This window comes from Onychomys torridus, chromosome 1 (genome assembly GCF_903995425.1).
Source record: "Onychomys torridus chromosome 1, mOncTor1.1, whole genome shotgun sequence".
NCBI lineage: Eukaryota > Metazoa > Chordata > Mammalia > Rodentia > Cricetidae > Onychomys > Onychomys torridus.
The window spans coordinates 99,692,950-99,708,147 of record NC_050443.1 but is presented as its reverse complement, the minus strand read 5'-3'; the positions used below and the strand labels follow the sequence as shown (position 1 = coordinate 99,708,147).

General features: G+C 39.4%; 1 protein-coding gene across 2 annotated transcripts in view; it reads left to right on the top strand.

Annotated features, from left to right (window-relative positions):
- Window positions 1-15,198, top strand: part of Usp31 (ubiquitin specific peptidase 31) — a 54,473-nt gene that overhangs the window by 14,709 nt on the left and 24,566 nt on the right. For both annotated transcript variants that reach the window (XM_036191066.1, XM_036191059.1), the window contains 8 exons: window positions 3,156-3,293; window positions 4,296-4,384; window positions 4,481-4,573; window positions 5,327-5,462; window positions 7,595-7,739; window positions 10,438-10,612; window positions 12,609-12,720; window positions 13,194-13,288. In XM_036191066.1, the coding sequence (XP_036046959.1) occupies window positions 3,156-3,293; window positions 4,296-4,384; window positions 4,481-4,573; window positions 5,327-5,462; window positions 7,595-7,739; window positions 10,438-10,612; window positions 12,609-12,720; window positions 13,194-13,288 (983 nt within the window). The remainder of the gene's footprint in view (window positions 1-3,155; window positions 3,294-4,295; window positions 4,385-4,480; window positions 4,574-5,326; window positions 5,463-7,594; window positions 7,740-10,437; window positions 10,613-12,608; window positions 12,721-13,193; window positions 13,289-15,198) is intronic.

Sequence of the window (15,198 nt, the reverse complement as noted above, 5' to 3'; positions counted from 1 at the left end):
TAACTTTCCTTCTGCTTTACCCATTTGTGATGGATATTTGCTTCACTGAGATCAAATGGGCAAGTGACCCTTTTGTTTGCCATCCCAGAGGATGGGCATCCCAGTATCTGTGTTACAATACTTTTCTGTAGTATTTTCATTGTTACTTCGATCTTGAAGATGTTTTGGTTCAGCTTGTGTGAACTTCTTTGGCCACTCCATTTCCTTTCCTTATGCTCATGTTTGTTAAGATTCTGGCCTGGTGACTGCATTTCTCACTAGGTACCCATGCGTTGTTCTGTTTGCTCATTTGATAGTCATATGCCTTTCAGATTTAAATCACCCACCTAGATATCTTTACTGAGCACCCTAAGCAGCCTTATTTGGGGGTGATGTAGGCACCTCAAACTCGGCTTGTTCAGAATTCTGTGGTCTCTCATATTCAGGTTTGTTTCTGATCATTACCCAAGTCAGAAATAGAAAACCTTGATGATATTCCTGGATTTCTCTTTAGCTCTACTGACCTAGTATCACCAGTTACCTTATTTCTCTTCCATACTCAGTAAGCAACTGGTCTAATTGCTAGTATCAGTGATATTTCTTACAAAGATGTTCTAGGTCTTTTTTTTTTTTTTTTTTCCATCTATCTCATTCTTCTGTTGTACATAGCAATGGCTTTGTTCTGATGTAAATGAAGGAACAGAAGACCACAAGTCAATGCATTTCACAATGGAGATGTCCAGGGACACTGAAGAAGCAAAGATTGAGAGGGTTGAATCCTAACCACTAGACCACCAGGGAAGAGGTAGAAATAAAGACCAAGAAAGGAGTCTGGCCTCTGCTGGGAGAAGTTGAGTAGTGTAGTGAAGGCAGTCCTGTGCCTGTCCCACCCTGCATGCTGTTTCTAGATAACGTCCACCTTGTATTCCTCCAGCCCTGTTTGTTATCAGGTCCTCCCTCCACTATTTTTTGAGGCAGGGTCAGTTTCTGTAGTCCAGGCTGGCCTTGAACTCATATAGTAATCCTCTTGTCCTAGACTCCCAAGTGCTGAGATTAGATGTGAGCCACCATACCTGACTCTCTTCACTTGTTTGCTGGTGTCACATGAATTATTTCTAATATCTCTTTGACTTTTCATCCCAAACCGAATCTTAAGATAGTTTATAAATCATTTTTTGTTATTTACATATAATTGGTCATCAAGCTGTGACAGTTCTTCACAATCAAATTACAATCTGTTTCTTATTTTTTTTTTTTTTTAGTCTTTATTATTTTTCTTAATTGGAAATATAGCAGGCAGTTTGTGACTCTCTTTCTCTCTTTCTGGCTCTCTCACTGTGTGTGTGTGTGTGTGTGTGTGTGTGTGTGTGTGTGCGCGTGCACATCATAACATGTGTGTGGAGGTCAGAGGACAATTTTGTTTCCACCAATTTTGTTTACATGGGTTTTGGGGATCAAGCTCATGTTGCCAGGCTTTCATGGCAAATGACTACTGAGCTGTCTCTCTGGCCCCAGTGTGTGGTTGGTTGGTTTGCATTTACTTTGTCATTCTCTACCTTTAGTAATACCAGTAGGTCATTTCCCTCATGAAACTCTTTGTTCGGTTCTTTGAACTCCATGCTCTTGGCCACAGTGCTAATAGTTTTTTCTTGGTCTCCTTTGATGTCTTCCCAAGCCTAAATGTGTGTGTCTTCTGGGTTTTCTCCTCTAGCTTAATGTCTTGTGACATCACTGGGCAATCTCAGTGGTATATGTGACTGTAGTCACTCATGTTGACTTCTGCACCTCTGTCTTTAGTGTGGACCCTTGCACTGAGCCCAGATGTGTATTTTCTCAGTTGTCGCCCTGTCCTCCTTGTAGTGACTCTACAGAATATCAGCCACAGTGGATTTGAAAGAGAACTCACCACCCTCTTTCCTTTTCCCCCTTGTCTTGATGTAGGTGAAAGTCACCATCAGAGAAGACATGGGTGGCATAGAGGTCTACCTCCTAACTCTCTTAAGTCACAAATTCTATTGATTCTGACACATTTCTAAGTCTCTTGCAAATTTGCATTTTCATGTGTTCCTTCACAGTGTGTGCGTTCTCATGTGTGCCTTCATGGTGTGTGCCTTCTCATATGTGTTTTCTCATGTGTGTCTTTACAGTGTGTACGTTCACAGTGTGTGTGTTCACGGTGTGTGTTCACGGAGTGTGCCTTCTCATGTGTGTGTTCACGGTGTGTGTTCACGGAGTGTGCCTTCTCATGTGTGCTTTCAGTGTGTGCCTTCTCATGTGTGCCTTCACGGTGCTGCCTTAGATCCTTGTTTCTTTCCTCATTTTGTTTCATGACTGCTTACCACTGCACCTTTCCCCTACTCCAAATGAAATACTCACTGCTAAAGTTGGAGTGCTTATTTGTCTCATTTATATGTAAAATGTTTTGCATATGTTCTTTTCTAACAATCCCAACAGGTCATTACACCTCCTTTTACTTTGGAATAGTTGTATCCAGCTTCTCTTTGAAGCACATGGTCTTAGCCAGTTCACTTAGAACCATTTCCTGGCTTCCTGTGCCATCTTTAGTTTGCTTTAAAATCCTCCCTGAGCTGGTCTTGTCTTTACTCATTCCTCTTGCTCTGCCTTGCAGACCTGCTCTTGCAGCTCTGTTGAGCTTCTTGGTCTTTCTTGAAAGCATCATACTTTCTTACCACTTTTTGTGTTTAAACATGTAGCTGCCCCTACTTTGATCTTTGCCTCTACCCCTTCAAGGCTTAAGTGACATCTCTTGAGATGTCATCACTGTCCCTCAACTCATTCTCTATCTTGTGTTCTACTCCCATGACATGTAGTTTGTACAAATGCTCTATTAATAAAAAATGTATTCTAAAACATAATTCTATGATAATTTTAGAATGATAGAGAAGTCAACAAAAGTAACGTAAGAGTCCTTTCAAAGTCTACACTGGTTTCCTTGTCATTAACATCTCATGTCAATGTTACAAGTTAGAAGTTGACATCAGTAACTTGCTGTTGACTGAATTTCATTCATCAAGATATTCCTCTGGTTTTGTTTGTTTTTCTGTGGTCTTTTTGGGATACCCTTGCGATTTCATATCCCTTCATTCAGAATTATGATAGTTTGTTTTCAGATCCAGGAATTCATACTGTTTGTGCTGATGTATTTCCTTGTGTAGAGTATTGTGTCAAAGAATGCTCTGCAATATCGAGGAAATTCCCAGCATGATGCCCAGGAGTTTCTGCTATGGCTTTTGGATCGAGTTCATGAAGACCTCAATCATGCTGTAAAGCAGAGTGGTCAGCCTCCTGTGAAGGTTAGTACATGTACTCATTCCTTGCAAGGGCAGTCAGGGAGCAAGGAAAGGGGTAAGGAGAGAGGGAAGTCTTCTCACAAACTTCTGTTGAGGGTTGTTGCATTAAGCAGAATGACTAGCTCTGGGTGAGTATAAAACTAAGTGGGCAGGCACTTTATGGGATATTTACCTGCTTATTGTGCTGGCAGTGTAGATAAAAGACAACTGTACCTAAAGACCTTACAGTCTAATGAAGGGAAGCAGTCAGACACATACTGTGTAGATCAGTAGAACAAGTACACAATCAAAAAGGAAATTTGTGAATACCTCGGCTCTAAGACTTAGATTTGAGCATAGGAACTGAGGCCAGATGGTTTTATTGAGAAACATAGCAATTCACATATATAACTTTTCCACATACAGCTTTATTGTTATAGATAAAGTGGTTCCTAGAGTAGGAAGAACACTTCTGTGGAGCAGTTGAAGTTTGTGACAATCTGTTCTGTATTTCAAATTTCTAGTTTTAGAAAGTTAGTGCATTATTCTGATTTAAGGTCCTTTTGTTTCTGAACACTGTACTGCCATAACCATGTATACATGGTTGACTCTGTCACCATATTAAGACACCCTAAAGGCCAGGCACTGTGTTACTTATCCTTGTGTCCTAATATCCTGTACATGTTCTCTACATGTGGTAGCAGATGCTTAGTAGCTAGGGACATGAAAAGCTTAAAATGTGAAGTGGACTGATGAAGCATCAAGATGAAGATTGGAACATTCTAGGGAGGAAAACTGGCCAGTCTATCAGGCTAGAGAAATGCGGTAGTCTGTGAGGGAATGAGTCCATGTGACCTACAGGCTGTGTGCTGTGTGCTGTTTACCTTCGTACAGTATGTTACAGAAGCATCTGGGGTCCATACACAGTTTATAAGGAAGTTGAGTATTTGTGACATTTTAGCTCAATTTCAATCAAGAATTGGTACTTTAGGCTTGTGAATTATACTTCTTTTTTCTTCTTTTAAGCCACCATCAGAGGCTGATATGATGCCTGAGGGACCATCTTTTCCTGTGTGTAGCACTTTTGTACAAGAACTTTTTCAAGCCCAGTACAGGTAGGAGCAAATGACATGTTTGTTCCCTCTTGTTTTGTCTGCTTGATGGAATTCTATGTGAGCTGACGTGAATGGTTTATGTTTTTGTTTTCAAAGATCTTCTTTGACATGTCCTCATTGTCAGAAACAGAGCAACACTTTTGACCCTTTCCTGTGCATTTCTTTGCCAATTCCACTACCCCATACAAGGTAAGAATGTATGTGTAAAATTAACAGTTTGCTGTGATGGAGTACTTCTTCCTCTGTAGCCTTCTGTTAAGGCCTTCTACTTATTTAGTTAAGTAATAGACTTAATGGTAATGAACACAAGCCTTGTTATAGTCTTGAAGCCAAGTGCCTGAGTGAGTGTATAGGCTGAGCAGGCACATGATACTGGTGAACCCATGCCATATTGTTTTTTTTTTTTTTTTTCTAACCACTAGTCCTAGATTCTCTGGAGACTCTCCTTGTACTTATTTCAGAGTTTCTAAAAGTTAGGCTGTTTTGAAGAAAAAGACAACCAATTACCAATATATTACTTGAGAAATATTTTTATGAAGATTGCTTTTTCAAAGATCTTTTGATTTGTTTAGTAGTTTCTAGTTAGGTCTAAATGAACTTTTTCCATTTGGCTTCCACATAAAAGGGCAGAGTTTTCTTGTTTTTAGATGGAGTCTCATGTTTCACAGTCTGGTCTCACACTTCTGTGACTGAGAATGACCTTGACCTCCCACTCTCCTGTCTTTAGGTTCCAAGTGCTGCAGTGGTGGACATATGCCACTGTTTGTGGTTTTCGTGTTACTGGGGGGTGGGGGGAGGGATGCATGACTGTGCATGCTAGGCAACTGAGCTCTCTCAGGCCTCATTTTAGTTTTTATGTTGATTTCAGGTTAGGTTTGTTTGACTTCTATATTTTAGCTAAGATAAGTGACTAATGAGAAGATCTGACTTTGATCTGGACAGGCCTCTCTATGTCACTGTAGTGTATCAAGGAAAATGTTCCCACTGCATGAGGATTGGTGTGGCTGTGCCTCTGTCTGGGACTGTAGCCAGACTTCGGGAAGCCGTGTCTATGGAGACAAAGATCCCTACTGATCAGGTAATAACCTGCTAAGACCAACTACTCATGAGCCACTAAAATGTTGCTTTCTGCTTATCTGGATTTTTTTTTTTCTTTTTTAATTTTCTGCCAAATATGTTGTGGGAGGATGGATGGATAGGGGAAATATAAAGAATATAGTGTATAGAAAACATTTGCCTGCTTCAATTAATTGTATTTATGAAAGGAAAAACTGTTTTATGCAAGACCTTGTGGCTTCCTTTGTAAAGTGTAATTACTTAACCTTTAATACTACTGTGTTATTTGACAGAGAGGCTTAGGAATCCCCTCCTGTTGTGGTGAGAGTGGGCATCTTGCCAGAGTGATGTTCTATATATGTTCATTGTGTTTTTTTTCTGGCCCCTGTTGAGGCACTGGGGTTTGAACTCAGGGCCTTGCCACTCCTAGTAAGTGCTCTATACCTGAGTTATACCTGCCACCCTGTTTTGTTTCCTTACTGAGGACCAAAGCCTTTTGTTTAGATAAGGAAAAGTTGAGTTTTCCTTTTTGGGGAAGGGGAAGAGGATCACATCTTTGATAAGTCAGTATGTTTAAATTGACCAAAAAATTCTTTTGGCTTGTTGGTGACTTAATATATTTTACACACAGTTTTTATTGGAAAAACATTATAGGAAACATTGCTAGGATTTATAAGGAAGGATGACTTACCAGCGAAATAACTTTTCCCTGGATAGCTTTTGGAAGTTTCTATATAATCACGTTTATAATAAAGATATTTTGTTCTTTGGCCTCATTTGGCCCCATTTGGGCAAATACACTTAAAGCAGTATTGCCTTAATGTAGCAGATCTCTTCTATTTTCATAGGCTGAGTACAGGCATAGTGATGAGATGTTGGTATTTTCTTTACTTTAGATTGCTGCTTGATTCTTTTTCCTCTCCAGGATGAGGGAGGGCAGAAGGGAGAGAGGTCTTGGTGTCTTAGGCAAATGCAGCTGTGTCTTTAAAGCCTCAGTGCTGTCTGCTCTTTTCACATGTGGTATACAGTGGTGACATAATTACTGGTTTGCTTTAGCCCTCAGCTTTCTGGAGAGGTGAATTACACTTCCGTGCTCACCAGGAGAAAAACAGCATAAGCATAAAATTCCTTATAAGGAAATGTGCAAAGAACATTTTTCTTTTTCTTTTTTTTCTGGGTCATTTGTGAAACTCAAACTTGTTGAATGTTGGGACTCTTGAGGTGGTGATGGGGGAGGGGGAGTGGCAGTTGATGCCCAGTGGTGCCTTTTCACCTGGTGAAGAAGGCCCTGTTTAAGGACAGGCTGGTTGAGGGTTAGTTCTTTCGAATTGGGCAGTATTGCTGAACCTGCAGCATACGCTTTAAATGTAGCTATTGTTTTCTTCCCTGTCTTTTGTTTTTCTGTTTCATTGTAAAACTATAACTTAGAAATTAAAAGTATCTTAAGTATCAGTGCTAAGAAGATCACTACCTTTAGTGCTGTGTTGTATAGTATTCTTTAGATTTTTTTTCTGGGAAAATTCTATAATCTTTTCTAAAAGTAGAGTTATTGCACATATCATTCTTAGCCTTTTGTTTACTTAGAGCTTGGCTTCATAATGCAGATATATGCAAGTCATCCTTTCTAGTAGCTTTAGTCAATTAGGGCTGCATTTAACTAGTTACTATCATTGGGCATTTGAGTTGATTTTATGTGTTCCAATACACATAGCCATGGTCATTTGACATTTTTTTTTTTTTAAACTGAAAAGAGGAGAATTTAATGATATGAAAGAGTATCTTAGATTCAGATGTAGTCTGCCCTCTCCATGAGACTGAAAACATATGGAACCTTAGGCAGGTCTCTGTTTCCTTTTTCTTCCTGTGAAACAGAAGAATGAGTCATTCAGTTATAACCTGTCCCCAAACTTGGAGGGACTCTGGATTTAGTACCATAGAGTTCTGTATTGAGAGTGTATGTTACATAGTCACAGAGGCTATTATATGTCTAAGAGTCTCTCATCACCAGCAAATAATGTGGTCCTAGAAGCCATCTAATAGCCCCCACTGAGCATTACCAACCTGATGGTCTTGTGAAGGTTAGGGTAGGATTGGAAGATCATTTTATATTGAATTTCCAGTTACCCAACTGTTCACATTTTCCCCATTTTTTAGATTGTGTTAACGGAAATGTACTATGATGGGTTCCATCGTTCCTTTAGTGACACAGATGACCTGGAGACGGTTCAGGAAAGTGATTGCATTTTTGCCTTTGAGACTCCAGAAATATTTAGGCCTGAAGGAATTCTCAGTCAAAGAGGTAAATGGTCACGTCTCTGTAATGCACCTGAGTTTGCAGATTTGACCACTGTGGGCATTGGAATGTTATATGATAGTATACTATTTTAAAAATTGTGATTAAGTGTATATACTGTTGTGTTTTTAGATTTTTATTATCTTTTGTTTTTCTTGGTTTCAATAAAATCTCTATTTTTTTAAATCACATTTAATCTATTTTTTTGATCCTCTGAACCCCAAATCTGATTCCTGTGTATTGAACATCTGACCCTTCATTTGCCTTTTATACAATTTCTTCACATGCCTTTACATTACTTCAAGGTCCACCTCACCAGCTCTTCTCCCTAGTTTGTACAAATTTGTCTTAAATTACTTGAATTCTCTAGTTGTGTATGTGTGTTTGTGTTTTAATCTCTGTTCTGTTCCTTTTCCTTTACTCTTGAAAGCTATTAAGCACATTATAAAGATGTCCTTCCCCAAGTTACTCAGAGAGCAAGACTGATTTCATCTTCTTTTTCCGCATGTTAGCAACAACTGTTTTATTTGGTTCTTCTGTCTCTGCCATGAATTTGCACTTGGATCCTTGGATGCCCTTCCTCCCATTCAGTCAGGTGGAGTTTTTCTTTTCACACCATTACCTCTAAGAAAATCACTGTTCCCATATTTTATTCTCCTTTTGTTGTTTTTTCTGTGTCCATCTCATTGCAACAGGAATTGTAGTCCTGTGCTCAATGATAAATAGAAATACAAATTTTAAGAAAAAGACAGTAGAAGAGTGAAATCTCAAAACTAATTCTTTAAAAGAAAAAAAAAAGGTATAACTGAAAGAATAGCCCCGACTTCTTCTGTAACTAATTACAAATTACACTCGTACAGAGTCAGATGCCATGAAGATAGACAAGTAAGTGAGTCAGAGTGTCCCCAGTGACTGCTTCCTCTCGGGAAGCCTTATATCCTTGGTTTGCACTGCTTCTTAGTGGTATTTTTAGCCGGGGACCAAGACTTCAGCTACATGGGCCTGTAAAGGACATGTTGGCTCACTCTTCTGGATTGCAGAGTGCCAGTCATTGCTTCTGCTCATCTAGTGTGTGTATTTGGTCTCCTCTGTCTTTCCCACTAGACTGGCATTCTTTGGAGTGCTGGCCATGTTATAGTTCATCTTTTTATATCTAACAGTTTCTAATATGCAGCAAGAGTCCAACTAGTGATTTTTCAACTGGAAAACCCCCAGTTCAGTCCCTGCTCTTTGATTGCTTAGGCTTTATCTTATCACATTGAGTTCCTATGCACTTATGAATCTCCTATCTAAACATTATACTCTATCTAGAGCATGCCTCTGTTGAAAGGCACATCACTTGCAAGCATATGTTAGACTATGGTTTAAAGACCTTATGAGTACTCTAGTTAGTAGCAATATGTGAGAGCACCATATTCCTCACTCTGGGAATGACAGCTGTGAATTAGAGAGGTTAAATCACTGGCCCCAGGTCCCATCTGTTAGGAGACACAGCACTGTGATTTGAAGAGTGGATTTTTGTAGCAGTTGAACAGCATCCCTTTATCTCACTAGAAATACCGATCACTTTACACATTTACCTTTGCCGAGAACCTGGGAATGAGGAAATTTGTTGTTTCAGATTTGGTTCTGTTGTCTTTATTTTTCCACATCACAGTTTAAAATGACTATAAAGTGATGCCTACCTACTCTTGTTGCTTTGGGATTTCTTTGTGGTATTTATGCCTAAAATATGTAATTCTCTCTAGTAGCTTGGTTAAAGTTCAGGTTTTTGTATTTCTATTGATTGCTTTGTTAAACTACCTGGAATTTATTTTGATACTAGCTTTGTACTTGTCATTCAAATTATTATAATGCTGCTGCATCTTAGCAGCAAGTCTTAGATTGCTGGCTACTTAGCTTACTGCCAGAACTCTGCTGTGAGTGCTTTTCCATAAGCTGTTCTATTTTCTTCTTCTAGTGTTGTTATTATTGGTGGTGTTGGCAGAAAGGCCTTTTCTTCTTATGGGGGTATATTTACTAGGTGCCATCCTTTTGAAAGAATAAAGGAATTAGCAGATATTGCCATAGATTAGCTACAGAGCCTTGTGATAAATATTGAATAGCTGGATGGGTGGTCCTGAATAACAGGAAGCCCTGCTATAGAACACTGAAGATTTGTGCTGTCTGTCAGGCATTTTTTCCTTCTTGCTAATGTGGGTTGATCTGTTCTAGTTATGTTCTCACAACAGCTCTGAATTAGTAAGTGCAGTTTTATCTCTTGTTATGATAACCAGGGATAAGAAACTCGAGTGAAACCTTGTAGATGATTCCAGATGTTGTCTACATTGCTTTTGGGATGCATTTGGTTACTGGTTACTGGATCTAACTTTAAATCATATTTGTGGGTCATTCCAGTAAACTTGCCCTTCTTTTGAGTCAGGTTTCTGTCTGATTTTGACGTGTGGCGAATTCTGATTTCCAGTTTTAAAGGTAGGGAAGCCTACTTTAAAGGAAACGATAAATGCTGATCTAGCCTAATGGCTAGATGGGTCATGTCATCATAGAGTGTTTGTCCCTATTTTTGATTGTGGTTTAAATTATATAATGACAGTCTCCTATTAGTTCTATTTCTGTTCTTTGTAATGAATAAATGAAAAGAATCTTGAAGGGCTAAGTTGAGCTGTTTTTTTTTTTTTTTTTTTTTTTCTTCTTTCTGTTTCAGGCATTCACTTAAACAACAATTTAAACCACTTGAAATTTGGCTTGGATCATCACAGACTGTCTTCACCATCAACAGCAGCAAAACAAGGGAAGGTGGACTTGCCCCCCAGAGTGGCAAGCGACAAGATTGTTCTGCTTGTGTGTAACCGGGCCTGTACTGGGCAGCAAGGGAAAAGGTAAGAACCAAATTATTTCCCAATAAATACTGACATTTTTGAGGCTACATGCTTTAAAAATCTTTTGAAAGCAGGGATGAAAATCTACTTTCAGTTGGAATTTTGGTTTTGAGATAGAGACTTGTGTATCCCAGGCTACCTGTGAACTCCTTCCTGATCCTCTAGCCAAGCTCCCAAATGCAAGAGTTTCAGGCAGGTGTCATTATGCCTAGCTGTAGTTTATTTTCTGTTCTGTTATTCACAAGGCATCTTTACATAAGTTAGTTTGGTTTGTTGGATTGGGAAGGGAAAGTCTATAAAATTAGGATGTTAGAATTTGAAAGATGCTTATGTTAAAGCTCACTTAAGTTGGGTGGTGGTGGTGCATTCATTTAATCCCAGCACTTGGGAGACAGGTAGGCAGATCTCTCTGAGTTCAAGGCCAGTTTGGTCTACAGAGTGAGGAAGGGGGGTGGAGGGGAGAAGAAGAAAAGAAAAGCTTGCTTAGATTTTGAGAGCTTATGTCCTGTGTGTATTAGGCTTTTATTAGAATGCTGAACTTGTGTCTTAAAACTTGAAAAAAAAAAAAAAAAAAAGGTCTTAACATATCTCTTTGGATGGTACATGCTCTCTAGACTTATATGTCCCAAACTAAACTCATTATCTTTATCTTCCAATATTTTCTGTGTTGGCAAATGGCACCATTATTCATTCATCATTCTAAGTCAGAAATCTGGGAGTAAACAAATAAACAAAACAAAATAAAAACCTCTGAGTCCTTCTGAAACATATTCATCTGTTGTTATCATTAGGTGAAACTTTTGTGATAAAGCTACTTTGAAGACATTCTATAGTTCCCATGAATTCTTAAAGAGGGCAGCAGAGAAAATTGGAGATTTTTGACTCCCAGATTTCTGACTGCTCATGGTAGGCAAGTCAGCAGCATTCCTCCATGCTTACCATGGCTTTCTGAGCCTGCTTTCTTATGGCACCTATCTAGGACCACCAGCTCAAGACTATAGTGAGCTGGGCCCTCCTTTACATTAATCAAGAAAATGCCTTGCAGACCAGTATGAGGGGGCATTTTCTCAATTGATGTTCTTGCAAAATGAATCTAGCTTGTGTCAGGTTGATGTAAACCTAGCCAGCACATAAGGATGGAGTTAGGTGGTGTTTCTAACCCAGCGGCTAGTGCTGTGGTTCATGGGAAGGAGGGTATCATGCAGATGAGTAGGAGAGAGCATAGGAGGATGTGGAGTGCATTCTGTGCTGAAGGAGTATGGTCTGCAACAGATCTGGGTGTAAAGAGAAGGACACATTTGGGGATCAACACCTAGGTTTGAACAACTAGGGTGTGAATGAAGCTGAGGCCAGAACAATGGTTCTCAACTTTAACTTCATATTGGAATTACCTGAGGTCTCTCAGAAAGGCCTCAGTGCTGGATCACATTCCAGACTGACTTCATCAGAATCTCTGGAGCTGGCCTGAGCAACAGTAATTTTTGGTGCTCCTCTGGTGATTTCAGATGCAGCTAAGGCTGAGAACTACAATACTGTCTCTGAGTTTATGGGATGCAGGAACCTGGCAGAGCCCAGCTGGTTTCTGTACTAGTTAGAAGCTGACTTCAGCTGTCACTTGCTTGGCAGTACCCTTCTTGTCAGTACCAGGATTTGGCTGCCTGCTTCTTAGATCTTCTAGCCTTACCTGTTCCTGACACCGTTTGACTTGGTGTACATGGTAGGTCATGCTCCTGTCCACTTTGGTGTTTCTTCACTGGCTTTGCCCCCTTGCTGCTTAACTGTGCTCCACAGAGGCCATTTATTCCCCTGAGAGATCTAAGCAGTTCTTCTGACCTTGTTATCTCCCTACAATATTACCATTGTTAGTTTCTCTTCTGTTTGAGAACTGTCCTAAAACTAGTTAGATAGTGATCCAATTTAAAAAGACCAAGAATAAGGGCTTGCAACTCTGAAAGAATTGCTGTATTTTAAGGTGACCTTTTTGTTTGTGTGGTAGATTTGGACTGCCTTTTGTCTTGCACCTAGAGAAGACAGTAGCATGGGACCTTCTGCAGAAGGAGATCTTGGAGAAGATGAAGTATTTCTTGAGGCCTACTGTCAGCATCCAGGTTTGTAAGCATTTTGCTACCCCAGTAGAGCATGCTTTTTACTCAGAAGCAGCAGTCAGAACAGTGAAATTGCTTTTGTTGGGATTTTCAAGACTTAGAATTTACCCCCAGTTTCTGAAAGGAGTTGTCATTGCAAAAGTTCCCTTGAACTGCTTTGTATTCCTTTATGGTACCTATCTAATACAGCTGGCATATGATCAGCAGCTTGAGATGTTATAGAACTTCTATCTGTAAATTTTAAAAATTACCATGTTAAGAAGGTATCCATGGAAGATCATTAAATTAGTGTTCAATGAAAGCAATGGAATGCTTAAATACTTGATAAATAAGCTATATGTGAGTGCCTTATACTCAAAGTGGAGGAGTATTTTGTAAGGTGAGCTGCTTGCTGTATCTGATCTGTTTTGGAAATGCCACTGTGAAACATGCCCTGGATTAACTCCAGCCTAATTCTCATTTCTCATTTGATATAGGTGTGTCCATTCAGTTTGCGTGTGGTCAGTGTCGTGGGAATAACTTACTTGCTGCCTCAGGAAGAGCAGCCCTTGTGCCACCCAACAGTAGAAAGGTAAAAACAAACACAAAACCATTTTCAAGAATCTCACATGTGCTTATGTGACATTTACTGTGATGTCTGATGTCTGGTATAATTTCCATGTAGGTGTCTGAAGTTCTTTAAGCTCATGGAGAAATTAAGTACTAAGCAACTTGATATGCCATGCATTGCTGATACTCATGGAGGCCTGCCCCTTTCTAAACAGAAACAGAAGAGGAGTGGATGGGGTGATGGCAGAGGGGAGGATGCGGGGAGTAACAGGGAGGAGAGATGTCTGAGGAACCTGAGGTTGGGATGTAAAATAAATAAAATAATTAAAAAAGCTAACAAGTAAACATTAATTAAAGAAAATAAAGTACTTATTTTACTTTTGATTCATACTGGGTACACAGTTGTCCTAGTCAGGGTTACTATTGCTGTGATGAATACCATGACCAAAAGGAAGTCTGGCAGGCCTTACACTTCCATGTTACTGTTCATCATTTAAGGCAGTCAGGACAGGAACTCAATAGGACAGGAACCTGGAGGCAGGAGCTGATGCAGAGGTCATGGAGGAGCGCTGCTTACTGGCTTACTCTCCATGGCTTGCTCAGTCTGCTTTCTTATAGAACCCAGGACTACCTGCCCAGGGTGGCCTCACCCACAGTGGGCTGGGCCCTCCTATCAATCACTAATTTAAGAAAATACCTGACAGGCTTATCTGCAACCCAATCTTATAGAGACATTTTCTCAATTGAGGCTTCCTTTTCCCCATTGTGTCAAGTTGGCATAAAACTAACCAGCATGGAAGTAGTCTATGAATTTTCTTGAAATTAAAGTAGCTCATGTTAGGAAGATTAAAAAAATACACACACATACATACACATGCACACAAACACACATATATGTATGTATGCATGCATAAATAAATAAATACATAAATGAATGATAAATAAATTACACTCTCATCCATGAAGATCGAAGTGTTCCAGGCTAATGTTCTAGTCATTACTCTTACCTGGTGACTTGTAGTCTAGAAGGTAAAGCCCATATCCCATAGTTTGAACTCTCTACTTCTCTTTGGTCAGGTCTCTTTGCTATCCCACTCCCCACTACACCAAACCTGCCTTTGTGTTTATTGTACTGATGATTCTTGAACATGTGACACTGTCCATAATTCCTTTATTATGAAAACATTTATTGTTCCTCTTCCTCTGATAGAATTAGTTGCTCTACTTTGCTACTCCTGTGATTTTATACATAATATTCTATTATCTTTATACTATCTATTATAGTAGCAGATATATGTATCTAGACTGTCCACATGCGCCTACATTAAATATGAAAAGTTGCATTGTTAACACATACTTTTTAAAAACACACAAACTGGTCATGGTGGTGCATGCCTATAATTCCAGTACAGGAAGATCGGGATTTGAAGGTGGATTTGAGACCTGGTGTGTATGAGACACTGTCTCACTCTCCCCGCCACCATTTTTTTTTTTTTTAAAACAACATAGTCTTGTTTGAAACTGTCACTATTTGGTGGACATGAAAGTAGCTAAATATTCTAAAAATATTGCACAGCCTACAAAAGATAAAAGATGAATAATAATATCCATTAGTGATGAAATGTCTCAAAAAATGGAGATGACCAGTGAATTGACTGGTGTGTATTTATGGAGGAAGAAGGTACAGGGGAGTTGACATGACACAAGGTAGGCTTGGGGGGATGGGGTTGAGCAAGTGTGAGAGCAGACTGTTCCAGGAAACTGAGTCTAGTCTTTGTGGGTAAGACATTGGGCAAAAGTTGGAAAGATAATAAATAATATCTGAGAGTGCGTAAGCAAACTTATAAGGTGATACTAAGTTTCTTCCACTCTTATTTCTATATTGAATGTTTTAAGGGTTTCCATTCTGCTTGTAAACTAGTTACAAAATCA